Source organism: Meleagris gallopavo, chromosome 1 (genome assembly GCF_000146605.3).
Source record: "Meleagris gallopavo isolate NT-WF06-2002-E0010 breed Aviagen turkey brand Nicholas breeding stock chromosome 1, Turkey_5.1, whole genome shotgun sequence".
NCBI classification, from domain to species: domain Eukaryota; kingdom Metazoa; phylum Chordata; class Aves; order Galliformes; family Phasianidae; genus Meleagris; species Meleagris gallopavo.
This window is the reverse complement of record NC_015011.2, coordinates 7,027,630-7,050,178: the sequence shown is the minus strand read 5'-3', so window position 1 is coordinate 7,050,178 and position 22,549 is coordinate 7,027,630. Positions and strand designations below refer to the sequence as shown.

The window sequence follows — 22,549 nt, the reverse complement described above, 5'->3', positions numbered from 1 at the left end:
ACATCTCACTCTGTCAGCTTTAAGAGTGCAGTTTGTTGCTGTCCTATACACGAATGTGTTTGCACTGAGAGGACTGTAGTTGAGCAGTCATGAGGAAATAGTGTGTTTCCTATTTAGTTCAGGCAGATTAGAACTGGTATAAATAAGTGGGGCTCCCATCTACTGAAGCACGCTGTAAACTGAGCCCTGATCTGAAATTTATCCTACAGTTAAGGAATCAAGCCAACAGACAGAATTCTGCTCTCCATGACTTTATTCAAAGGTAGATACGACAGCAGTGTCATTCATTTTAGCCTGCTTAAAAAAAAAAAAAAGTTGATAGATCTGTATTTTGGACTTCAAACAAATCCCAGGAACAGAGAGTAGGCAAAGTGACAGTGGAGAAAACACAGATTTGAATATAATTCAAATCATACACAGATTATAGCAGTTTTTTTCCCTGCAACTGTCTGCAATAGCAGGATGCTGTTTTTTTAACGTTTGCATTTCACTCCAGATACCAGAAAAACAGATGTATGCAGTGTGGACAGCTGTCACACTGAAAGTCTTTTTAATTATCTAGGCTTTAAGCCTCGTGGATTGGGAAACTCAGAGGTTACTTCTGTCGTTTGGGTTTTTTTTCCTAAAAGGATTGAAGTTTAACAAAAACCCAAAGCTGCAATGCCAAACCAAAACAAAGGAATTGACAAGTTGGTGGTTGTGTGTTAGATTTAAACCACAGGCACTGAGATACGTTATCTGCTCGGTTTAAAGAGAGATGAGTTTGATTTTACAAAAACACTGCTGTCATTGGCTCCTCTGTTCTGCAGTTCTTTAAAATAACCACAGTGAAAAGTTGGGGTTTCAGAAAGTTGAAGTGCAGCTCATTTCAGTGTTTGCATGGCCATTCAGGGAAGATGCCATATTCTTCCCCCCATAGTTAAACATGTGGTATTATATTAAAGTTTGAGATCACGTGTAGAAGGCAAACTCTTAGAGCTCATGATAAAAGAAAACACTAAATTTAATTTAGTGTTTCACCTCTAGCTCTGTTTGATCTATTTTCTATCTAGTTACAGCCTTGGAGAACCAAGCCTTAGGAGGTAGAATGCTTTTATGGTTCTTTTCAGAAACACTTTCAATATTTCATGGAAAGAACAATAAAGTTATACAGACTGCAGAAGTCTATTTGTAATTGTAGTACAAAAATTGCATAGATTAGCATAAATGCAAATAACAACAATAAAAGGAAGAATAATTTCATGTTTAAAGAACAAATTTCACTATTATCATGATACAATCAGTTCTACCTCTTTTCAGGAGAGTTTTTTCTCATTATGCTTTCACCTGCTGCTAGCTTCTTGTATAAGTAGTGCAGTTTATCTCGTTGAGGTATTTCAGCTTCTGGAGTTAAGGGGATTTCAAAGTCAGAGGAGCTCTGAAAGTCCCTCTTCAGTTCTAAATCAGGAGTCCTGGAACTGTCACTTATTTCCACTAGCAGATCTTGAGCTGAAGCAGTGCCAGCTTCTGCATCTTCATCACAGTCTTCAATTTTCAAGTCACAGATGACATCAGAAGCACAGGATGGATTTTGGCCAAGTGGTTTCCACCTATTGTTGTCAGCTTGGCCGTCCATGGGAGTCTCGTGCGATGGCAAAGCTGTTCTGCTGCCACATCTGCTGAAGTAGCCAAAGTCAGCAGCATTTCTCTCTTGGGAGGCAATGAGAACTGTGTCTATTTGGCTATCCCAGCCCTGGCTCCCTTGTTCTGATATGTGTGTCGACTGAGAAGAATTTTGGGAGGAGATGTGAGTTGAGTCACTCACTCCATCCGAATCACTGAAGAGTGACTGGGACCCACCAGCATCTGCTGAAGATGGGAAGTTGTCCTCATTTTCAGAGCTTTCATCTACTTTGTTACACTTAAAAAACATATCCCAGCGAGGGATATCAGCATTAGACTCCTGTTGCTTGCTAGATATTCCATTGCAACTTGCTAAGGAATTGGCATCTGGCTCATGGGAAAGAACCTGAGCTGTGTTTTTTTCAGAATCATCTTCTTTGTCATCATCATCATCATCATCATCATCATTTGACTCCTCACAGTCCACGAAGTCTACCTTGAGAGAGGTATAAGTTGTGTTTGCTCTGTAGCTTTCTGTGCTCTCATTTATGTTTCCTTCAGCATTTTCAGACTGTGCAGTTTTGGATGGCTTACTTTCTTCTCCCTGATATTTTGCAATCTTAGGCCTTGCAAAGGTTGGTTCTGTATCAAAGAGCTCATCTTCATCTGTCAAGGAAATTTAAAAACAAAAAAAACCAAAAAAAACAACCAAAATTTATTGAGAGCGAAGTTTGGACAGAAGATAATTTAATAAAGTAATTTAACTCAAAGGGAAGCTTAGCAGGACTTTAGTGAGCATGCTTACCTTGCCTAAAACCTTACAATCTACAGCAGTTAATTCTACCATTTTGGTTTCCATTACTCACAGTGTAACTGAATTCCATCAGAGCCTTCTTCATTGACTAGAGGCCTTAAGTTCTAGCATTCTGTAGGAACAGTGACTGCACAGGTAAAGGAGACCTCTTAAACAGTATCCCTCAGAGCCATTACTTGCCAAATCAGATACTTAAAAAGGAGAAGAAATACATCAGCAAAAGGTACTGTTTAGAGGAAATAGGCTGCATGTTATTAGCAAAGTTATTTCTGCTTGCTAGACATAAACACAAAAACCAGAACTCTTTATACTAGAATGAGGAGAAATTTAATCACAGAACTAAAGAGGTCTCTAGGGCTGTCAAACAACTATAAAATTCTTGTTGCTGAAGGAACTAATGTAATTTCTTCCATGTTTTGAACAAGGGCTGACTCGAACATAAAGCCAACAGGTCAACAGTTATAAGCTGGTAGGGCAGGTGCCCCTCTGGCCTTCATATGCATGGTGCAGATCACACACAGTGCTAGTGGATACTGATGTGGATTCATTTATCCAGACCTCAGTCATGTTTTGCCAAGACTACATCAACCTTGCATACCTGGCACTTCAAAAAGAGCTGAAAAGAATGCAGCAGGCCCAAAGTCATCCTCTGGTTATGTGGGTTTCCAGAGGCTTTATGTAGCACCCACTGGTGTATATAGCAACCACCAGAATTTCAAAAAGATACTAGGTGCTAAAAAGCCAACTGTTCAAGATAATGAAGAGGACCAATTCTTCTGAAATACCACACAGTCCTTCCACAACACAGGATGTGATGCAGGGATGTTTAAAACTAGCTTTGTTAGTGATAGTCTAGAATCGTGGAACAGAATCCTAAAAACGTGCAGACTGTTAAGTACATTTTAAAACTGCAATTCAGTGCATTTTACTATCACCCTCATGAAACCTGATTTCATTTAATTTCCATTTCTCTTTTCTAGCTGTACTTTTTTTATTGCTTTGGACACATAGTGAGCACCGTGGCTTTTGGCACCTCTAGTCTTTCACTTTCATTTAGGGACAGTACCACCATCAGAACTTCTCACCTGTATCAGATAAGTTTCTTTTGCAGGCTCTCTTCAGTGTTCCTAGGGGCTTGTACCTGGGTTCTGTGTTTCTCCTGTATGATCTGCATAACGGCTGTAATCTGAGGTAAACGAAGAAATCAGTATTGAGAACTCGGCAGATATTTTCAGGCACAAAAGCAACTCTTTTGACATTGCTTCATTCCTTTCACAGGCACTGCAGCAAAAGTGTGAAAGCAAATGCAGCAATAGGTGGGGAAAAGGTTGCCACTTTGGTGAGCTGAGACAGCTTAAAATGCTAAAAAAAAGATCTGACATTTATTTACCTTAACATGTACAGCATTTGTAAACTATATTTTAGGCTCTTGTTTAGAGAAGATAAGATGACAGAGTTGAAAATCTGACTGCAGGTTTATTCAATTATTGCAAAGTATCTCCTTTCCTATTAAGGAAAAAACAAAAAGGAGCAAAGAAACAAGTCCTCATTTTGTTCACACTGAGTAATATCACTACTATTCTACTCCATAACACAACTAAGCTGCCACGACCTTTAGCAGCACGTGACTACAGGCCTGTGTGATACTGTACATGGGTGCCTGCACAGAGACTGGGAGCTCAAAGTGCCCAAAGAAATTCTTTCTTCTCAGCAAATAGTACTGACAAACAGAAATAGGTCAATAGGTAAAGAAAGTGGGATAAATGAATATTCAGATGCCACCCAAACACAGTTATCAAAAAAGCCTCTATACATAGATATAACTATAACTAAGAAAGAAGTTTAGAGAGTTGAATATAGCTTAACAAAACTGCATTATCAGTAGAGCTAAGCAAAAGGCACTGGCCTGCTTGAAAGGCAGGGATTCAGGAAAGTTGTGATCCTTATAAGGGCACGGATTAGGTAACCTTCACTCACAAGTCAGCTTACTGTCACTTACATTTCCATAACTTTGTCTTCCGACCCACCCACTGGTAATACGTTGGGATACACATTCACAGGACAGATGTAGCTCAAAAAATCCTTAATCTAAATTGAAGAGAAGGAGAAATAGCTTAAGAAATTGCATCAACAGTTAACAATTCCACTTAAAAACTGCACAAACACAGTGAGTACTCTCCAGTTGTCTGATATAAAGAATGATATGACCCCTAAGTCAAACACTATGGAAGTGTAACAATAACACAGGTCTGAAAGGATGCTAAGAATTCAGTCTCACCTAACCACCACACAGTATCACCAACTACACAGACAATCACCACCTCTGAAAGAAAACGTCTGACAAACCAGCAATGATGACTCCAACAAGTTCCCTGGGAACATAATTCAGTGCTTCACCATCCTCACTACTGCAGATCTCATCAGCCTTGCATTCTTCCTACTGGACTTCAAGTCCTTACATTTTGCAGATGAGAACATCCCTTTCAGTCTACTCAGTACTACAAGTATACAAACCTCACTGTATGAAGAATGGAAAGAGAAACAAGCTCTGTAGGTACTCTCTCCAGTCCTACAAAAAGAAAAATAAGAGGCACATAAATTAGCTGGTTTTCAAGCTCACTTAACAGGCAAGATTAATTTAATCCATAACAGTCCATTCTGAGATTCAGTTACATAAAACGTTGGCAGGACACACACCTAAAATTTCTGTATGGCCTAATGCTCATAGAATCATAGAATGACCTGGGTTGAAAAGGACCACAGTGATCATTTAGTTTCAACCCCCCTGCTATGTGCAGGGTCACCAACCAGCAGACCAGGCTGCCCAGAGCCACATCCAGCCCGGCCTTGAATGCTTCCAGGGATGGGGCATCCACAACCTCCTTGGGCAACCTGTTCCAGTGTGTCACCACCCTCTGGGTGAAAAACTTCCTCCTAATATTTAACCTAAGCCTCCCCTGCATCAGTTTAAAACCATTCCCCCTTGTCCTATCACCATCCACCCTCTTAAACAGCCGTTTCCCCTCCTGTTTTTATGCTCCCTTCAAGTACTGGAAGGCCACAATGAAGTCTCCCCAGAGCCTGCTCTTTTCCAAGCTAAACAAGCCCAGTTCCCTCAACCTTTCTTTATAGGAATGCTCACCTCACTATTACATTGGTTTTCTTGATCCTTTCTCCAAACCACATAGTGGAGGGTTTGATGCTAATTACGTGCAAGGGAGTTCCATTTTGGCAAGTGATTCCACAGGGCAGTCTGTTCCCTCGAAAATAGTCATCATCCTGTCAAATACAAAATCAAATTAAGTCCAGTCTTGGTATTTTCCCCAAGAAATTAAGCCACATAGTATCTAGCCAAACCAAATTTTCACTTCCAGTTCTTTTGAATACCATCTCTTCTCTGTTGCATTCTACTTTCATAGCTGACAAAGCAAATCGAAGACCAATGCCCCGGTGCCATCTACAGTTCTACTTGCCACTTTTTCAAGTTGCAGCCTTCAGCTTCAGACACGGTGGAAAGGGAGGGCCATAAATTACAAGCACACAGTGCATGGCTGCAGGAGGCATCATACAGGCTGGTTTTGATATATGAAAATGAACAGTACCTGACTGATTCAGTCTGCTGTTTGTCTTACTTCATTTAACAAGTTTCAAAATGCAGTTCAACTATTTCTAGCATCAGCTATTATATTTTCTAATTAAAAGGAAAAAAAAAAAAGCCTTAACCTGCTAAAATTCTCATTTTCTACCGCATCAAGCAACTATTTGGGCCAAGTTTGCTCTAGGATAGCAACAAAACATCTACAATCAGTTCCTTATAGCAAGATTAGCAAAGGCTTTCCAAAATGATGCACACCTTAGGATGTCGACAGGCATGAATCTGAGTGTATCGGTCTGTAGTTATATGGTAGAGGATTTCTGGCATATTTTTGAACATATCAAGCCTATTCACGTGCACCTAAAAAAAAGGCAGAGTTTACTCTTAATTAGTTCACTGCGTTTGCCAAACTGCAGCTAGAGCACAGATATGGTTCTGTTCTCAACAAATGCCAGTAGGGATTTATTAATGGGTAACTTGTAAATATTCAAGTGGAGAAGTGTCTTGGATAGACAGAACAAGCAGAATGAACCTCCTATGCTACAAAGGGCTGAGCACTCATCAGAGAAAATCAGAATGCATCTGCTATTTATGTTGTGCAAATGAGAAGAATTTTACAAGATATAAAGGAGAGAGGTAAAAATGGGGATTAACTTCTCCCTTGAGAGTCTAGATGTTCCAGTAGATGTCACCATCACCATGAAACCAAATAGTTAACTCACTTCTGAGCACAACCGTAGGTTTTTTTTTAAGCATGGTGTGCACACCATTCACATACAGTAGTTCTCTAAATGGCCATTTCCAGTTTGGTTGGTAGTTATCACACAGAATCTGTTCTAAAACAATTACCTTGATTCCAAGCTCCTCACTGAGGTTTATGAATAAATACTCATATCCATAAGCAGCTTTGCAATTCAGCCACACAACATGATAGCGACTGAGCGAGGTCCAGCTTCGCACTAATTCTAAGATCCCATTCAAACACTCCTCCTGAAAGGTGTAGAAAAACACTGTGATTTGTCTCAGAAGATATCTGTAAAGTGCTACGATTTGATAGGCAATATCACTTCACATTTTCAAGATTTAACCAAAAAAAAAAGGCTCATTAATTTATTAGTGGCTTTAGGACCTTTCACAGCCTATTTAGACTTACCCTGCTTGGTATATGATAAAATCTAGGATCACAAAAAGTGGTGTCCAAATAAACACTCTGGATGTCTTTTACTCTGAAAGAGAAATGTGATATCAGAGTGAGCAATGCATTGCAGCACTAAGATGCACTACTTCCTCTGTCCTCAAAAAGGATGCAATTCTTCCTCTTTGTTACAAAGAACAAGTCAAAAGAAGCTTGTAACTGAACTCCTTACTGCAAATATATTTAATAAAAATATACATATATATGAAATAATTCCCAAATTGCCCATGTTCATATGATCTTTTATTTGTTCTAAATCCCACAGATAGACAAAACTCACCAAGAACTGAATTAAAATGCTACTGCTTTTTCTCATACCTGGTCCCTGAATGCAAAAGCTCCATTCTGGCTGCTTCTCCTTTTGCAAGCCTGAAATCCCCTGTATACAGCACAGTGCCATTTTCACCTTGAAACAGAAACCTACAAAGAGAAACACTTCCATCAAACTCAATAAAAAGCATTAACTGTCAAGTGTCAATTTGTTACTTTGCTCATATAAGTCTGTGTGAGCAGAATATGGCATAACAGAAATATGGGGCTCAATTTTGTCCTCGAGTAATTTCAGACAAACCCAATAATTCAGTCAGTATGGCCGGGATAACCCAGCTAGCCACTGCATCCACAAGCATAGTCTTTATTGAGAACTTTGTAGGTTCTCTACAAAGAAACCTCCCAGCAGAAACACTTAGAATACTGAATAGGACATACATGACTGATCCTGGACAGTGGCCAGCTGGCAGGAGTGTCACCTCTATATCTTCTTTCTGCAACAGAGGGGTTAGCATTATTTTCACACTGGAACGAATACTACTGGTACTGTCTCTGACAAAGTGAAAGCGACTTTCCACAGCCACCTGCATCACTTCACATTGATTTTGAATGAAAAGACTTCTTCACATTCCAACAAGCCCTGGAGAGCAACAACCATCCTTTCATGGCAGAAGAGATGACTGAACGTTGGTGCTGATGAGAGTCAGCCAGCCAGAAGACAGCCCTATTTCTTTGGTTCCTAGCAAACAAACATGGAAACATCCTGGGATATGCTTTGCTTGGAGATGATCTACCAGACCTACAAGTTCTACACTTAAATATGTGGTGAAAAATCACAGAAACAATGCATAAACTTGAGATCCCTAATACAGAGGAAAGACATTATCAGAAAATGCACTCTGATAATAAGGAAAGTGGAGAAGAACTCATGTAACTACAAATTTTGGAGGAAAAAAAGGAGAATGTATATTTTAAAATAGCTTGTCCACTTCTGATGTTACAGATAAACTTTACCAACTATTACAAACATACAATTTTTCTTTTTCTTTCTTTGTAACTTACCTCCCCAGTTGTTTCATCTACTAAAGAAATCTGAGTTGGAGTTTCAACTTCCAGTGCAACCTGTAACAGTGAATAAATGCATCACATGATTTAATGAACATCATGGTTCACGTTTGAATAAGATTTCACTATGTAAACAAATAAATAGCCAATATCTGAATAGTAAAATTAAGCTGACTTCCTGTAGAAAGTCATACATTTCTATTTCCAGTGGATAAAAAGGTTGATTTCTAAAAATGGAACACAGATACCTCAATTAACGTGTGCACACTTAAAAAAGTATGCTGGACTCTCAGCAGTAAGCAGTCACACTTCTCTGGTGGGATCACGTGCCTTGTTTTTAGATAACTGTAATGCTCAACTCCCCAGTCCCAGAGCACACCAGTGATCTTGCAAGGTTAGGTCTCCATGCTGCAGCATAACTTCTCCTCACTGTTCCCTATTACCAGAAGCAGAGTTCACCAATTGCATGCAGCAAGCCTTCCTGTGCTTGTATAGAGGAGACTAATTTACAGATGGCAATTAATCTTCCTATTTTGGCATGCCCTATGTTAACTCAGAGTCCTCCAACATGATCTGTGCCTCTCCCATCATATTTGTATACAGCTGTCTTGCCAAGAAAAAGCCAAAGTGAAAGACTCTTGTCACCACCCCTCTAGGTCTGACCTCCAGCTTCTCAGCTGAGCAGCCTGCTCAGAGCAGTGGGTTTTACTGCACGACTGGATTCACAGAAGACCCCATCCCAAATTTCTGGGCACTTCCAAGTGATCCATCCAGCAGGTACTCACAAAAGCTGAGAACGTATGGCTTCTCCATCACAAACAAAAATCAATCAGACAACTGTCAGACTCCCAGATTGCTCCAAAACACAGATATACATGTCAAAAAATACTTTATACTAAGAATTCAAACCATTTGGAATTTAAAAATTAAAAAAGAAAACTTACTATGTGATTCTCCCAAAACTCATATTTTGAGTTAGTCAACAGTAATTCCTTAGTTACTGGAGAGCAATATAACTTAACTTTCAAGCTGTAAGAAGAAGGAAAAAAAAAAAAAAGAATGAGTGCTTTTGTTTGTGTTCTTTTTAAGCAAAGGCAAGGAGCAATCTAAAGATGCATCAGTAGCCAGCACCCAGCACACCAAAACACACACACAGGCTCCTCTGTCACCCAAAAAAGACCTGCAAAACAGCAAGCCAGCAGTAGCTGTGCTGCACCAACCTGAAGTGGGATCAGGAGGAGCTGCTGCACCTTTGCAGAGCACGCTTTTCTTCAATGCAGCAGACCCAAAATTTTACCTACGTGTGTCTGTGCACGTGTATTTTTATGCAGGCATAAATAAAGCCTGTTGTAGATGGTCACACGTACGGATATCACAGCTTGTTTGCACACACAGCAAGGTCTGCTCCAGATGTCTATGCTTTCCCTAGAATGCACTGGAACGGGTTGCCCAAGGAGGCTGTGGATGCCCCATCCCTGGAGGCATTCAAGGCCAGGCTGGATGTGGCTCTGGGCAGCCTGGTCTGGTGGTTGGTGACCCTGCACATAGCAGGGGATTGGAACTAGATGATCACTGTGGTCGTTTTCAACCCAGGCCATTCTACGACTCTACGGTTAGGCATCTGGGACAGTTCGCAGCCAGCAGAATGGAAACCGAATGGATCCTACAACGGTCTGGCTTTTGCGCAGCACACAAAGAGAGCTGGTGATCAAAGCGATTCTTTGCTTGCATTTGAAGAGATGCAACATGTACTCTAATAACCGAACAGTGCCCAGGAACAGCCCGGGCACTGAAGCTCCGTTATCCCCGCGTTCAGCTGCTGGGCTGCTTTCACTACAGCGCTGCTGCTCCATGCCGGCTAGCTCTCTCCCATACAATTCAATACCTGCTCTGCAGCCTCCTCCTCAGGGCGGGCGCCCTCAGCCCCTTCATGTGATCTGAGGAGAAACGGCACGGCGGTCAGGGCGGGGATGGCCGCAGGGTGGGGGAGATACCATAGAGATGGGCGGGAAGGAAGGGCGGCTCACCCTTGTGGCAGTGCGACAGGAAATAGGCGCGTGCGCGCAGGTTGTCGTGGTCGAAGCGGTCGATGGACAGCTGAGGGTATTCGCGTAGCCGGCCCCCGAACCGGCTCATGGCGGCCGCTTCCGCCTCGTTACGCCCGCACCGCCTCGGCCAATCGGAAGGAAAGCTCGCCTCCTGCCAGCCAATCAGAAGCACGCAGAGGGAGAGGAGGGAGCAAGGGCTTAAAAGGGCAACGGCAGGAGGCGGTTGCTTAGCAACGGCGCGGCGCGGTGGCCGTTGGTGCTGTGAGGAGGCGCTGCCATCCCCGTCCCGTCCCGGCGGGCACCGAGGTCTCTGAGGACAGGGACGTGGATGTGCGAGCGGGCTGTGTGGTGGCGATAGGGCTGAGAGTCATGGTGATGAGACAGGGATGAAGTCTTTCATGGTGGTGGTGGCAGAGGGGCTGGTGTTGGTGTGGTGGCCGTGGGGTGTGGGGTTGTTTTGGGGGTGCTGTGTGGAGACCTTCCTTAGGTGGGATGGGGCAAGAATTGCCGGTTGGGGTTTGGCTGTCTTAGGCCTCAGGCTTCAGAGCGGGGTTTGGATCTCATGGCTGGGTGGTGGGAGCCTTGCTCTGCCTTCATGCTGAGCTCTGCCTTAGAAGCTGTGGACACAAGGTATATTCTGAGCAGTTTGTCTCTACTGTTGGTAGTGGTGACTGTTTAAGTGCAGTCTTCTGTTGTACAAGTTCTGTTTTTTCCCTTGTGAATTTTAAGGAAACAGAAGGAAGAAACTTGGGAAAAGAAGCAGCACTGAGGAGCAGCTGATTTAATGAGAGGCAAATACACAGCTTCAGTAACTTGAAAGAACTACGTAAGCAGTTACCTCTAGTTTCTCAGCTTTTAATAGTGCTTAATATCATTAAGCCAGACACCAAAGACTTCAAATATCAGGGAGTTCTTCTGTTCCAGTGCCACAGAAGCAGGCTGCTGTGTTTCATTTTCCAGTGGGTAGCTGGTATGAGAGTAATATTCCCAGTAAGTGTGCCCATTCTCACATGTATACAGCCAGAAAACGTGTACAGACTGAAAACAGTGCATTTACTGGCACTCACATATGTATAAACAGTGCTTATGTAAACATGAATTATGCACGACATTGGTCTGATTTTCCCTCTTCAGCTGATCAGGACTGAGGTTCACTTGTGAGGTGTCCACACTTTGTTATAAATACACCTGCATTCACAAATCTTTAAATATTAGCATTTTACACTGATGTCTGTCTTGTCTGACAATTTCCCAAATGTCCAGTAGTTATTTCATGTTCTGGATGAGACAGAAAAAAAAGAAGAGAAGAAAAAACTCTGAAAATGTTGTTTGTTTGTTTGTTTTTAAAGAACTTTACTATGCATGTGACAGAGCGCTGGCTCAGCTTGTCTGGAGAATTTATGGATTCTCCTTCCTAGGAGATCTTCAGAAATTGCGTGAATGTGATTTGGGGCACCTTGCTCTGGGCATCCCTGCTTGAGTGGGGGCTGGACCAGATAGACCCAGAGGTCACTGTCAACCTCATCCATTCTTGGATTTTGTTCAGTCAGGCCTAGATGCCTGCCTGAATACCTTGGAAAATTCAGAGGTTCTCATTTAAAGTTTGTTGAAATCATGGGACATATCTCAGCAACACTTCTAGGACCCTAGATAGGCCCTGTGAGTGCTGACTTATACAAGCATTAAGGATATAACATACACACAGTCCCAGGCTGGTTTGGATTCCACTGAAATTAAGCTGTCATTGACCTAAAAAAAAAACTTTTCTCAAAGCTGAAACAGAGGTATGTGGAATCTCGCCATTTCCTCTGAATTAAGGGTAGGCAAGCGTTTTAGCAAAGTCTACTTCACTGTTCAATTACACTCTCTGCATAAAAAGCGCTAGTATTTTGCTGAAGTACATTTTCTTACCACTGTCTTGCATTCTTTCGCTTATCTATATCTGTCTGCTGTCTTTTGTTTTTTTCACTGAACTGTAGACTGTACGGAGTGTGGCTCATCTTGTGCTCTTGTACCAGCTCTGTGCTTGGAACTCAGAGGCACCACAGTAAGCAAAGAGTGCCATTTCTTATAGGTTGAAATATCAGCCTAAAAATATCAGGATGTATTTATTTATTTATTTTTAATTATTGAAGTCACCAAGCTGACACTTTATGTGACGCTTACACGTGTTTTTGAGCAGGAAGATCTGTGGGCAGGCAATCCAAAATAATGGTGAGTCAGGAAATGCCAAGTGCATCGAGATGTCTTGAAGAACTGCATTCATCAGATGAATTCAGCACATCCTCTAAGGAAGTACTTAAGCCCAGTAACATGTAAGTTATCATAAGATGCTTAATAAGTGCTGAACTATTATTAATTTAAGATCTAATGCCATTACTTACAGTATGGTCTTTCTCAAGTCCCAGATTGACAGTGGCTCTCTAACACAAACAGCATATGCAAAATTCTACAATGGTTACAAAAGGGCCCTTTGCAGCAAGAGATGAAAGAAGTATCTTGAGATAGCAATACTACACTACAGATTTATAATAAGGATATATGCCAAGCATCTAATTTGTATCTGACACCTCATAACTGGGTGTGAAAATTACTTTTTTTCTTTAATTATTATTACTAAATGGCTGCCTTCAATTACAAAACACCAGTAAGAGCTGCAGAGCCCTTAGTATTTAATGTTTGGAGTGCTGAGCTGCAAGAAATAGATCAGTGTTGCTAGAAGAGAGACTTTGTGCATATTTTTTATTGATCTTTAATGAAGCATCTGCAGTTAAGGATGAAAGGCCTTTCTTTTCCAATGGCTTATACGTTATATGACAGAGATGCAGATTTCAGTTTCCACATTATGGTAGCAATTCTTGATACTGTCTTCCCAAAGAAGTACAAGCTGCATTTTTTTTCTTTACTGCTCTTTTAAACTGACTACTTTAATAAGCCACCAGCTTTCAACTTTTTGAACTCTCAGTTGACATTGGAACTTGCTAAGTAAGGAAATTCTACCTTGTTTGCAAATGGGTTTTGTGTGGGGAGAGAGTCGGTAGCATCAGTAAGATTTTGGTTGGGCAAGCACTGACTAGGAATGTTGGCAGATTTTGTGCTTTTCTTTCTACTCCATCCAACTGATTTCTTAGAACCAGTTCTTTGTTATCTTCACTGTGGCCATATGACTGGCAGCGCATTCCTTCCTTCTGTTCCTCACCTATCCTGAATGTTTCATTTTGTGCTTGCCATTTTGGTGTTCCTTCAGTAGGAGGAAAGAAAAACCTGAAAAACTTCCTGTCTCAAAGGAGCAGTGACTATGGAGATGTGAAATTAGAAACAATTAATGGGTTTTCTTTGTTATTTTATGCATCTCTGTGCACCAGTAAATTTTAGGCAGCACTGTTAACTCAGAGTTGCAAAAATATCATGATAATAGTTTCCTAGATAGAGAAGTATGGGTGTCATGGGTTTGTTTGAGATCGATTAGTGCATTTAATTTTATTCTGATTGTTTATAATTATTATTCGCCCAGAGAGGTTGTGGATGCCCCATCCCTGGAGGCATTCAAGGCCAGGCTGGATGTGGCTCTGGGCAGCCTGGTCTGGTGAATGGCGACCCTGCACATAGCAGGGGGGTTGAAACTAGATGATCACTGTGGTCCTTTTCAACCCAGGCCATGTTTTTTTCTTTTTTAACCTCAGACTTGGAGAGGAAGACATCATATTGTTTGGACTTTATTGTTTCAATTTTGTCTACCCATCCCTGTTTCATCCTAACAAGATCGCTTGCTTTTGTCTTCTCTACTTACTTTTCAAAAATCTAATTTCAGGAAAATGTCAGAAGTTTCTGCAGCCGTGTCTAAAGCTGACATCAAGCCAAAATCTATATGTCATGCCAAAAAATGGTCAGATGAGATAGAGAACTTATACAGATTCCAGCAAGCTGGGTACAGAGATGAAGTTGAATATAAACAAGTAAAACAAGTTGATACGGTAAGATTTAAAACTCTGCAAGAGTTCTTACACTGAATTCCTCTTTCATGTGGAATTATTAAAAACTGAATGTGCCTCTTGTTTCCTGTCATTATGCTGGTTTCTGATACAGTTTTTTTTCTCCCAGATCTGATTTGAATTCTTGTGCAATTATTAGCTGTGCAGAGTAATTTATTTTACAGAAGCAAAAGAGAAACACAAGCCAGCCTGGTTTTGTTCCCCATGTCTTACACATTTACAAATACCACCATAAATAGATTTCTTTGAATAGATGTAGCTGTTGTCCAAAAGACTAATTCAGTTTTGAGGGAAGGAATATATTAAAGGTAATTCTCTGTAAAGTCTCCCAATATCTCTGCCAATGGGCCTGATAGGAAACACATTCATTGTCCAGGAGCTCAGTCCTGTGCTATTGCATAGTAGCATAATCAAATGTCATGCACACTCAAAATTGGGTTTCTATTGAATCTGACCAAAGTAGAAATATCTGATGGCAGCTGTTGCATTACAGGGAGTTGTGTTACAGGCATTTGTCAACAGAGCACATCTAGGGCTTGGTCTTCTGCTCATTGCAGTTGATGCAAAACTCCCTAGCACATCAGATGAGATATTCAGTGGTTTCCTGAGATTCAAAAGAGCAACAGAGGCTAATAGAGTAAATAATGCGCTACCTGCATCGAGTTTCTGTAATTCATTTTCCAAAGCAACGTATATAATATGAAACATACAATTTTAAAAGATCTTAACCTCCTGCGTACATAAATGCTGCAATTAGTGTGGTAGGATGAGTCCATTCAAGATTTATGGCAGTGTGTAACCACACACAATTAAATCCTCATAAAAGCTGAAGAGCATCACTTACGCTGATTTAAAATGTGTGTTCTGTTGAAACTTGCCAGGATCTGGTGGTTCTTTTCCAACTTACACATTTTGAAATGTCGTATTTACTCCATATTATGCTTCCAGACTGCAGTTATGATTAATGATGCAATTACAATGTAGTTGTAACAAATTTTAAAGCTCTTATCTTCAGACAGAGGATGCACATAATTCAATTGTATGCCAAAGTAATGCAGAATTAAGCTACTGCTTCTGGAACTCTCCAATCAGAGAATGCTGTAGTTTAATATCCTATTCTCAGCTCTCCCTGGAAGAGAGATGGGATTCTTATTACTTGATTTTTAAGGTTTGAGCTGATCAGAAGTAATCACAGTTGTTCAAACTGGAGATAGCTGTCAAAACCATAAAGCTCTTAAACTAATGGCATGAGCACTTGTATGTTCAGAGCTTCACAAAATGAATAATGAACAGCACCATGATGGTGCTGGTGTCCTGCAGGACTGATCCTGCTTATTCCGAGACTTCTCTGATCAAAAAATTATTTATATTAGATCAGAAAACTGTTTTCTAACATCTGGTTCTCAATCTTTTTTAATACTTATGCAAGCTAATGCAAAGTCTGTTCAGAACCAATGTTGTTTTCCCATATTTTCCCATAGACCCTTTATTTTCTACAACACAGGGCACAAGCATCACTCAGTGCAAACTTGCTCCAGTGAATGAATATCTCTTTGTTTTCTTTGTAGGTAGAGTGTTGGCCAGAAACTGGATTTGTGAAGAAGCTTCAGAGAAAGGACAACACCTTCTATTATTACAATAAGCAAAGAGAATGTGAAGACAAAGATGTTCATAAAGTGAAAGTTTATGTATACTAATTTTGCTACTTTCCAAAGTTTGTACATTTTTAAATAAATCTTTTTGTTAGTTAGGATCTGGAAGTAAATGAGATTTGTATAATCCAGCATTTAAAGTATAAATGCCATTCTTGGATAGAATGGGGAGTACAGAACATGTTCCAAATAATTTGATATCAAAAAGATAAAAAGCTGCAAAAGGACTTTGTGTATTTGGTTTGACTGTGCAAAGTCCATTATAAGTAGACTCATTAATCTTTACTCTGAACAACATAATCTTGTCTATATCAGCTAATGTCAGCTGCAGTCTCTTGGTGTAATTAAGGGCTACGAGGCTCCCAGTGAGTCCAAAAGGCTAATTGTAGTGCCCTTGGAGAGGAGCTGCAATAACGAGCAGAAAACTTTATTGTTTTAGTTTGCTGTTTATTTAGTTGTTGTTGTGTCAGATCTATTCCCCAGTATGTTTGCTTAGCGTTTCCCTTTCTGCCCTTAGCAGCCCAATTTAGGAGTCTTCAATCAAAAGGCTCTACTCAAATACACTTTCTCACATTCTCTGTTTATCACTGAGACAAACCAGGTCTGTTTTTTTTCATTATTTCCTCATTTGAAAGTTCTTGATCAGATAACCCTGCTGGAATAAACGTTCCTACATGCCACTTCTTGTTAATGAGGGCAACCCACCAAGTTTGTTTCTGGTCACTGTCTTTGTTAACACTGTAAGGTCAGGATTTCTGTCTGTAATGCTTGTTCTTTTTGTTTGCCTCATCATCCCAATGTTGTGAGGCCCTTAGCCAGTTGTGCATCAACAAATAAACTGTCTTACACACCACATATCCTGACAGCATTCATTGATTTGGAAAATTATGCTGTTTTACGGAGGAAAAGAAAAATAGTTATGGATTTACATATAGTAGGATCAGGGAGTACAAAACTGCAGAGAGAGCTTGGAAAACATCTCAAGTAATATTTAAGATTAGGTAACCTACTTAAATGAAAAGGGGGGTTCTGGGCAGAATTACCTACCTTCAAATATCACCTTTTCAATATCAATATCTACAGCTTCTTATTTTACACCCTTTGTTCTGAACAGAGGACAGCACAATGCAATTCTTGTCAATGTTGTTATGCAGCACCAGCCTGTTGCTGTGCCATCAGCTGTGCAGAAGCTGTCCACAAGTGTTTCTACATTGAGACAGCTGGTAAATGTGAGGTACCTCATAGTTACCTTCACTTTAAGTATAATACTTGAATCCACCCAAACTGTGGATAAGTGACCTGCTGAAGCTGACTAATCTAAACCAGTAGCTGTGTTCATGGTAGTTACAGACAATATGTTATTAATTTATCCTGTCTCTAGACTAAAGCACAGGATGATCTCAATTAAGTTTTAGGCTTGGATGTAGATGCTAGCAGGAGGACATTATGTATGGCAGTGTACATTTTAATATCTGTATCTTAGGGGTATTCTTCACTTGAAAGTAAGGCACAGGCCAGCTCAAGGTGCAAGGTAGAGGGTCACAATAAGCAGCATAGATACATTGTTCAAAAGATCTTCTTGTCAATAGGTGGCAGTGCTCTAGTCACCTTATTTAGATGGTTCGGAGATTTTTAGCCTAGATTTTTATTGACTGTATTAGAGAAACAACTGGAAGGTACTCAGAAGCAGCTGTGAAGCTTTTTTGCTCCAGGAAAGTCATTGTGTTGTATAAACAGAGTCCTGCAGTGATAGTCACAAAGCATTGCTGCAGTAAATTTTAGTTCAGATTCTCTTTTTTTTTTCTTTTTGTTTGATTGCTTTTTGATTTTTTGATTTGCATACTTTGTAAGAGAGGCCTTTTTTTGTGCTTTGCAAACAAATAGCAGGAACAGAACAATTATAATCCATCCATTTTGTCACTTTACAATTGAGGCTCTCCCTTTTTCCACAGATTCCAAAACAAGAAATCTTCCAGTGGAGATGGAAAGAGACATTTCCAGGTAGACGTTTCCAGGTAGATAAATTTATCAGCAGAAATGACTGAATTATTGCCATCAGCACACACACAGTAAGTGAGAATGAATTTGGTGCTGCCATTTTATCAATCTACAATAAAGACAGTTGGGTATTCAAGCAGAATTAAAACAGCAGGAAAGTTTTTTTAAGCTTTTTATCATTTTTTTTTTTTAATAAAAGCCTTTTTAAATTGAAACAAATGTAAAAGGTTATTCTGTGTTTCCCTCGCTTTACCTGCTGGCACCAAATGTTTTTGCAGTGCTGCAGATTTCTTCTGCATTATGCTTTAAAACAGCGAGGACGCATTTCATACAGCCCACGAGGGCTTCTTTTCGGTTCAGACAAGTAAGACAGCAATTCACACATTCCACTTTGGAAATGCTTTTTTTTTTTTGTATGAGTCAGCAGATTCCTCATGCTTAAAGAGATCGAGCAGCTTAGATTTTATTACTAACATTTTTTCTGTTCTGTGTGTGTTGAATCTCACTGTCGTATGTAAAAGATTAATGGGGTGAAAAGGAAAGAAAAACCCTGTAATCAGTGCAGTTTATGGCATAGCTTTAATCAGCCCCGATGCCATGTTTGAAAGTTCATTCACTCCACTACCAAAAAAGCAGGTCTTGTATTGACAGTGACAGTTTCAGCTAGACTTGTCCTTTGGTATCCAGATTGTATTCACATTGCAGTACAATTTGTGCCAAATTTAAGGTTATTGAAACCATTTTTAAGGCCTCAGCTGTGTAACGGCCCTAGCTGTGAAGCCAAAACAGTTCCTTTTCTGCTGAAAGAGAAACAGATATGGGGCTCTTGCATGAATTCAGCTTTGTCTGTAATCATAAGATAGCATTAATCTAGTGTAAGGCTGCTTGCTTGAGTTATTCGTCCTGAAGAGGATTTGGTATTCAGCTCTGCTTGCTGAGGAGGACACAAGCAGCAGCATAACACCCAGGTGCAAGGCTGCCTGTCAGCAAGCCCGACCAGCTGCCCAAAGTCCAAGGTACTCAGGCTCATTCTAATTCACTTTGTGGCTTTGTAGCAGACAAAAATGGATGCTCTGTGTGTTTGCTGAAGCTCAGAAGAGGTGCCAAAACAAACCTTTCCAACACCTATTTTTCGGGCTTTTTGTTTGACAGTTTCAGATAAAATGGTGAGGGTGCAACCCCTCTGAATACATCTGGTCACCCTGAGGAAATAAAGCTGTGTTTTTGTATTTTAGGCTGGTTTTCAACATTTTCAGCCTTTTCTTGAATTCATTATGCAGCCGTATTGTTTGAAAGTCATTCACTGTTGATTGCCTTACAGTCACAGCAGCTCAACTACCACACAAAATATCAGTGTAAGCATTTCACTGTTCAGTTCTTGAGTGGACAGTTCCAGTTCTGAAGGCTTTTGAGCCTCAACCTTTCAACTTTTAAACATCATTTCCTACTTTCAAGTTGTTGGAAATAGCTTCAAACTTTGTTAAAGAGAACTTTAACTCAGCAGCTGCTGATGTCACCTGTGCCTCACGTTGAAAAAAAGTGAAGGCCGTGTGGAGGCAGTTTGAATGGAACTGCTGTATTTTCTTTGCAGGTTCTCTCGTATTTCCTTGGTTCCACAGGACTCTTCCATACGCTGCAGCTATTTGTGTTAGGTGCTGCCAGATCATAGGTTGTTTTGTGAACTCAAAGAACCATGGAATCATAGAATGTGCCAAGTTGGAAGGGACACACCAAAGGTCATTGAGTCCAATTCCCAGCTCCACACAAGACCATCCAACATTCAAACCCTATGTCTGAGAACATTTTTCCAAACACCCCCTGAACTCAGGCAGCTCGGGGCTGTGCCCACTGCCCTGGGCAGCCTGTTCCATGCCCACTGCCCTTTAGTGAAGAAAGTCCCTCAAATCTCATAAAATAACCCATAATATTCACATTAATCATGTTAACAATTATAAACAAAGGCTGGATTAATTCTTCTAATTGCCCCTCAACCACATCAACCAGGAATTCTGGCTTTTTTACTTATCTTTGTTGTCACTAGCTTGTTAATATTTGTGTGCACGCTTAGTTTAGCATTATCCTGATATTTGTTATTTCTGTGATTCTGAATAGCCCTTAACCAACATCCCATTGGCCCAGGGCATGGGTCATGGAGACAAAGGCAAAGGAATACCTAAAAACAGGAAGAGGAGGTCAAGGGAGGGAAGGATAAGCATGTGTAGGGGATCAGCCAAAAGATGCACATAGCTTTGGTGAGGCCGTGGCACAGGCTGCCCAGACAGGCGAGGATGCCCCGTCCCTGGAGGTGCGGAAGGCCAGGGCCCCCTTGGGCAGCCTGATCCAGTGGGGAGCAACCAGCCCACAGCAAGGGATTGGAACAGGATCTGCTTTAAGCATCCTCCAAATCCAAGCCATTCTGTGATTCTATGATTCTATGATCTGGTACCCACACAAACCTCCTCCCACACTGGCAGTAGCTCCACTCTGGCTGGCTGGGAGGCGGTCCCGGCTCCTTGCTGCAGATGTTAGTCAGGAGCCTTGGCAGGAACACCCAAATGCCTCATCCGAAGGCACAGTGCCCTGCCTGGGCTGCTCTGTTGGCAGGGGACAGAGCACGAGGCAGGGCATCACATGCGGCTGCTTCTTCGGGTTTGCTCAGTGTGCCCAGGAGGTGTCAGATCACTAAGGAATGTCATTACACTTGCAACTACAGAGACAGATTTGTTTAAAAGTTACTGGATTCATATTTTGTCAGAGCAGAGCACTATTTCAACAGAGAGGGGAGATCTACATATCTGGAGGAGTTTCAGATAAAGAATCAGAGAAAATCATTAAGGTTGGAAAAGACCACTGAGGCCATCCAGCCCAACCAACAGCCCATCCCACTGTGCCCACTGACCCATCCCTCAGTGCCATGTCTGCCCTTTTCTTGAACACCTCCAAGGATGGTGACTCCACCCCTCCCTGGGCAGCCCGTGCCAATGCCTCAACGCTCTTCCTGAGAAGAAATTTTTCCTCATATCCAACCTGAACCTCTGCTGGCACAACTTGAGGCCATTCCGTCTCATCCTATGGCCGTTACCTGTGGAAGCAGCTGGTGTGGGCTGGAGCACCTTCCCCTGCTCTTCTCAGGGAAGCTCACAGCCATGCCTCTGCTCATAACCTGCCAGGAAAATGAAGAAAGAGCTGGATGTTACTGCATTGCTTGCACATATATCACATGCGAAAGAGGGAAAATTTCATTATTCATATTTATATTTAATGAAGTATTTCTCTGTCTGAAGATAGTTTTTCCCCCCAAAAAAGTAATTTGTGTTGATTATCTTCAAATGCTGTGACCTTCAGTTGAGATTTCATGATGGGAAGAAGCAGATGGTAAAGCCAGCGAGGCATGCCATGGGATGGGGCTGCGTGCTGGATCGGTGAGCCCACGTCTCCCTCTGCTGACTGCCTCCTGGCTCCCGCAGCCTCTTCCTTTATCGTATAGGATAAAAAGGCGGTGATTTTTGTTACTGTTTTTTTCTCCTGCTGACAGATGAACGCCGTCCCCACATCCCAGCTGGTGACCACAGCACATGTGCAGAAAGGAGCTCCTCACATCAGCCCCCAGCACCGGGTGCCAGTGTGTGTCATCTTAGCAATGCTGAGTTCACTTTGGATCTCAGTGCACTGGATCTTTCCATCCACCATGAAACAATGCACGAATCCTCAGCTAAAGGAAGATGTCCAATTACAGTTGGAAGAGGAAGACAAGGAAGAGACTCAAGTCAAGTTGCTAGAAGCGAGGAGAAGCAAGAGAGAACCCTTTGCTGGGTTATTGCATTAAAGATGGATTATGCTAGAAATGCCCATGCAGAATTTGGAATTTGTTTTCTTTTTCAGTTTGAAGGTGTCTGCGATTCCACTCAGCGCCAATTTAGAGACCCCTCAGTCCTTACATGCATCCATGAGTACAGCTAGCCCTGGTAACTGCTCTACAAAAAGGATCTAGCTCCTACTTTTCCCCACAGATAACCTTCAGAAACCTGCAGCCTGGCCTTGAGCATCTCCAGAGATGGAGTGTCCACAGCTTCTCCACATCTGGAACACCTTGGAAGGACCTGCAGAGACCACAGCTCAGTGACGAGCTCAGGACAGAACTATGCAGACATGGCACAGATCTCCAGCAGATGAGGTTGTGCAGGCAGCAGCATCACTGATGAGGATATATTATTAGCCTTGGGATTTAATAAAATTTTCATCTGTGTGCTGAATGAAGTCTTCACCCAGAAAGGAGAAAAAGCCACACGATGGCCTTCAGAATAAATAAAATATTAAA

The 22,549-nt window shown here is 41.4% G+C and overlaps 2 protein-coding genes across 5 annotated transcripts; one reads left to right on the top strand and one right to left on the bottom strand.

The window, feature by feature from the left end:
• Positions 1-235: 235 nt before the first annotated feature.
• On the bottom strand, positions 236-10,723 carry DCLRE1C (DNA cross-link repair 1C). The gene is made up of 14 exons (XM_003201850.4): positions 10,569-10,723; positions 10,427-10,478; positions 9,486-9,570; positions 8,539-8,598; positions 7,915-7,970; positions 7,525-7,626; positions 7,165-7,237; positions 6,861-7,001; positions 6,270-6,371; positions 5,559-5,695; positions 4,931-4,985; positions 4,416-4,504; positions 3,502-3,602; positions 236-2,268 (listed from the first exon to the last, which is right to left on the bottom strand). The coding sequence occupies exons 1-14, from the start codon at positions 10,675-10,677 to the stop codon at positions 1,286-1,288; spliced, it is 2,145 nt and encodes a 714-aa protein (XP_003201898.1). The 5' UTR covers positions 10,678-10,723; the 3' UTR covers positions 236-1,285.
• Positions 10,724-10,794: 71 nt separating this feature from the next.
• MEIG1 (meiosis/spermiogenesis associated 1) lies at positions 10,795-22,549 on the top strand. Of its 4 annotated transcripts, none has more exons than XM_019617402.2 (7): positions 10,795-10,895; positions 11,319-11,415; positions 12,772-12,904; positions 14,401-14,563; positions 16,150-16,269; positions 18,186-18,248; positions 21,767-22,549. In XM_019617402.2, the coding sequence occupies exons 3-7, from the start codon at positions 12,801-12,803 to the stop codon at positions 22,055-22,057; spliced, it is 741 nt and encodes a 246-aa protein (XP_019472947.1). In that variant the 5' UTR covers positions 10,795-10,895; positions 11,319-11,415; positions 12,772-12,800; the 3' UTR covers positions 22,058-22,549. The 4 variants fall into 4 exon arrangements, with proteins under 4 accessions (XP_019472947.1, XP_010714469.1, XP_031408634.1 ...); XM_031552774.1 differs by having other exon boundaries at positions 10,803-10,961; XM_010716167.3 differs by lacking the exon at positions 21,767-22,549 and having other exon boundaries at positions 10,802-10,895; positions 16,150-16,295; positions 18,186-18,380.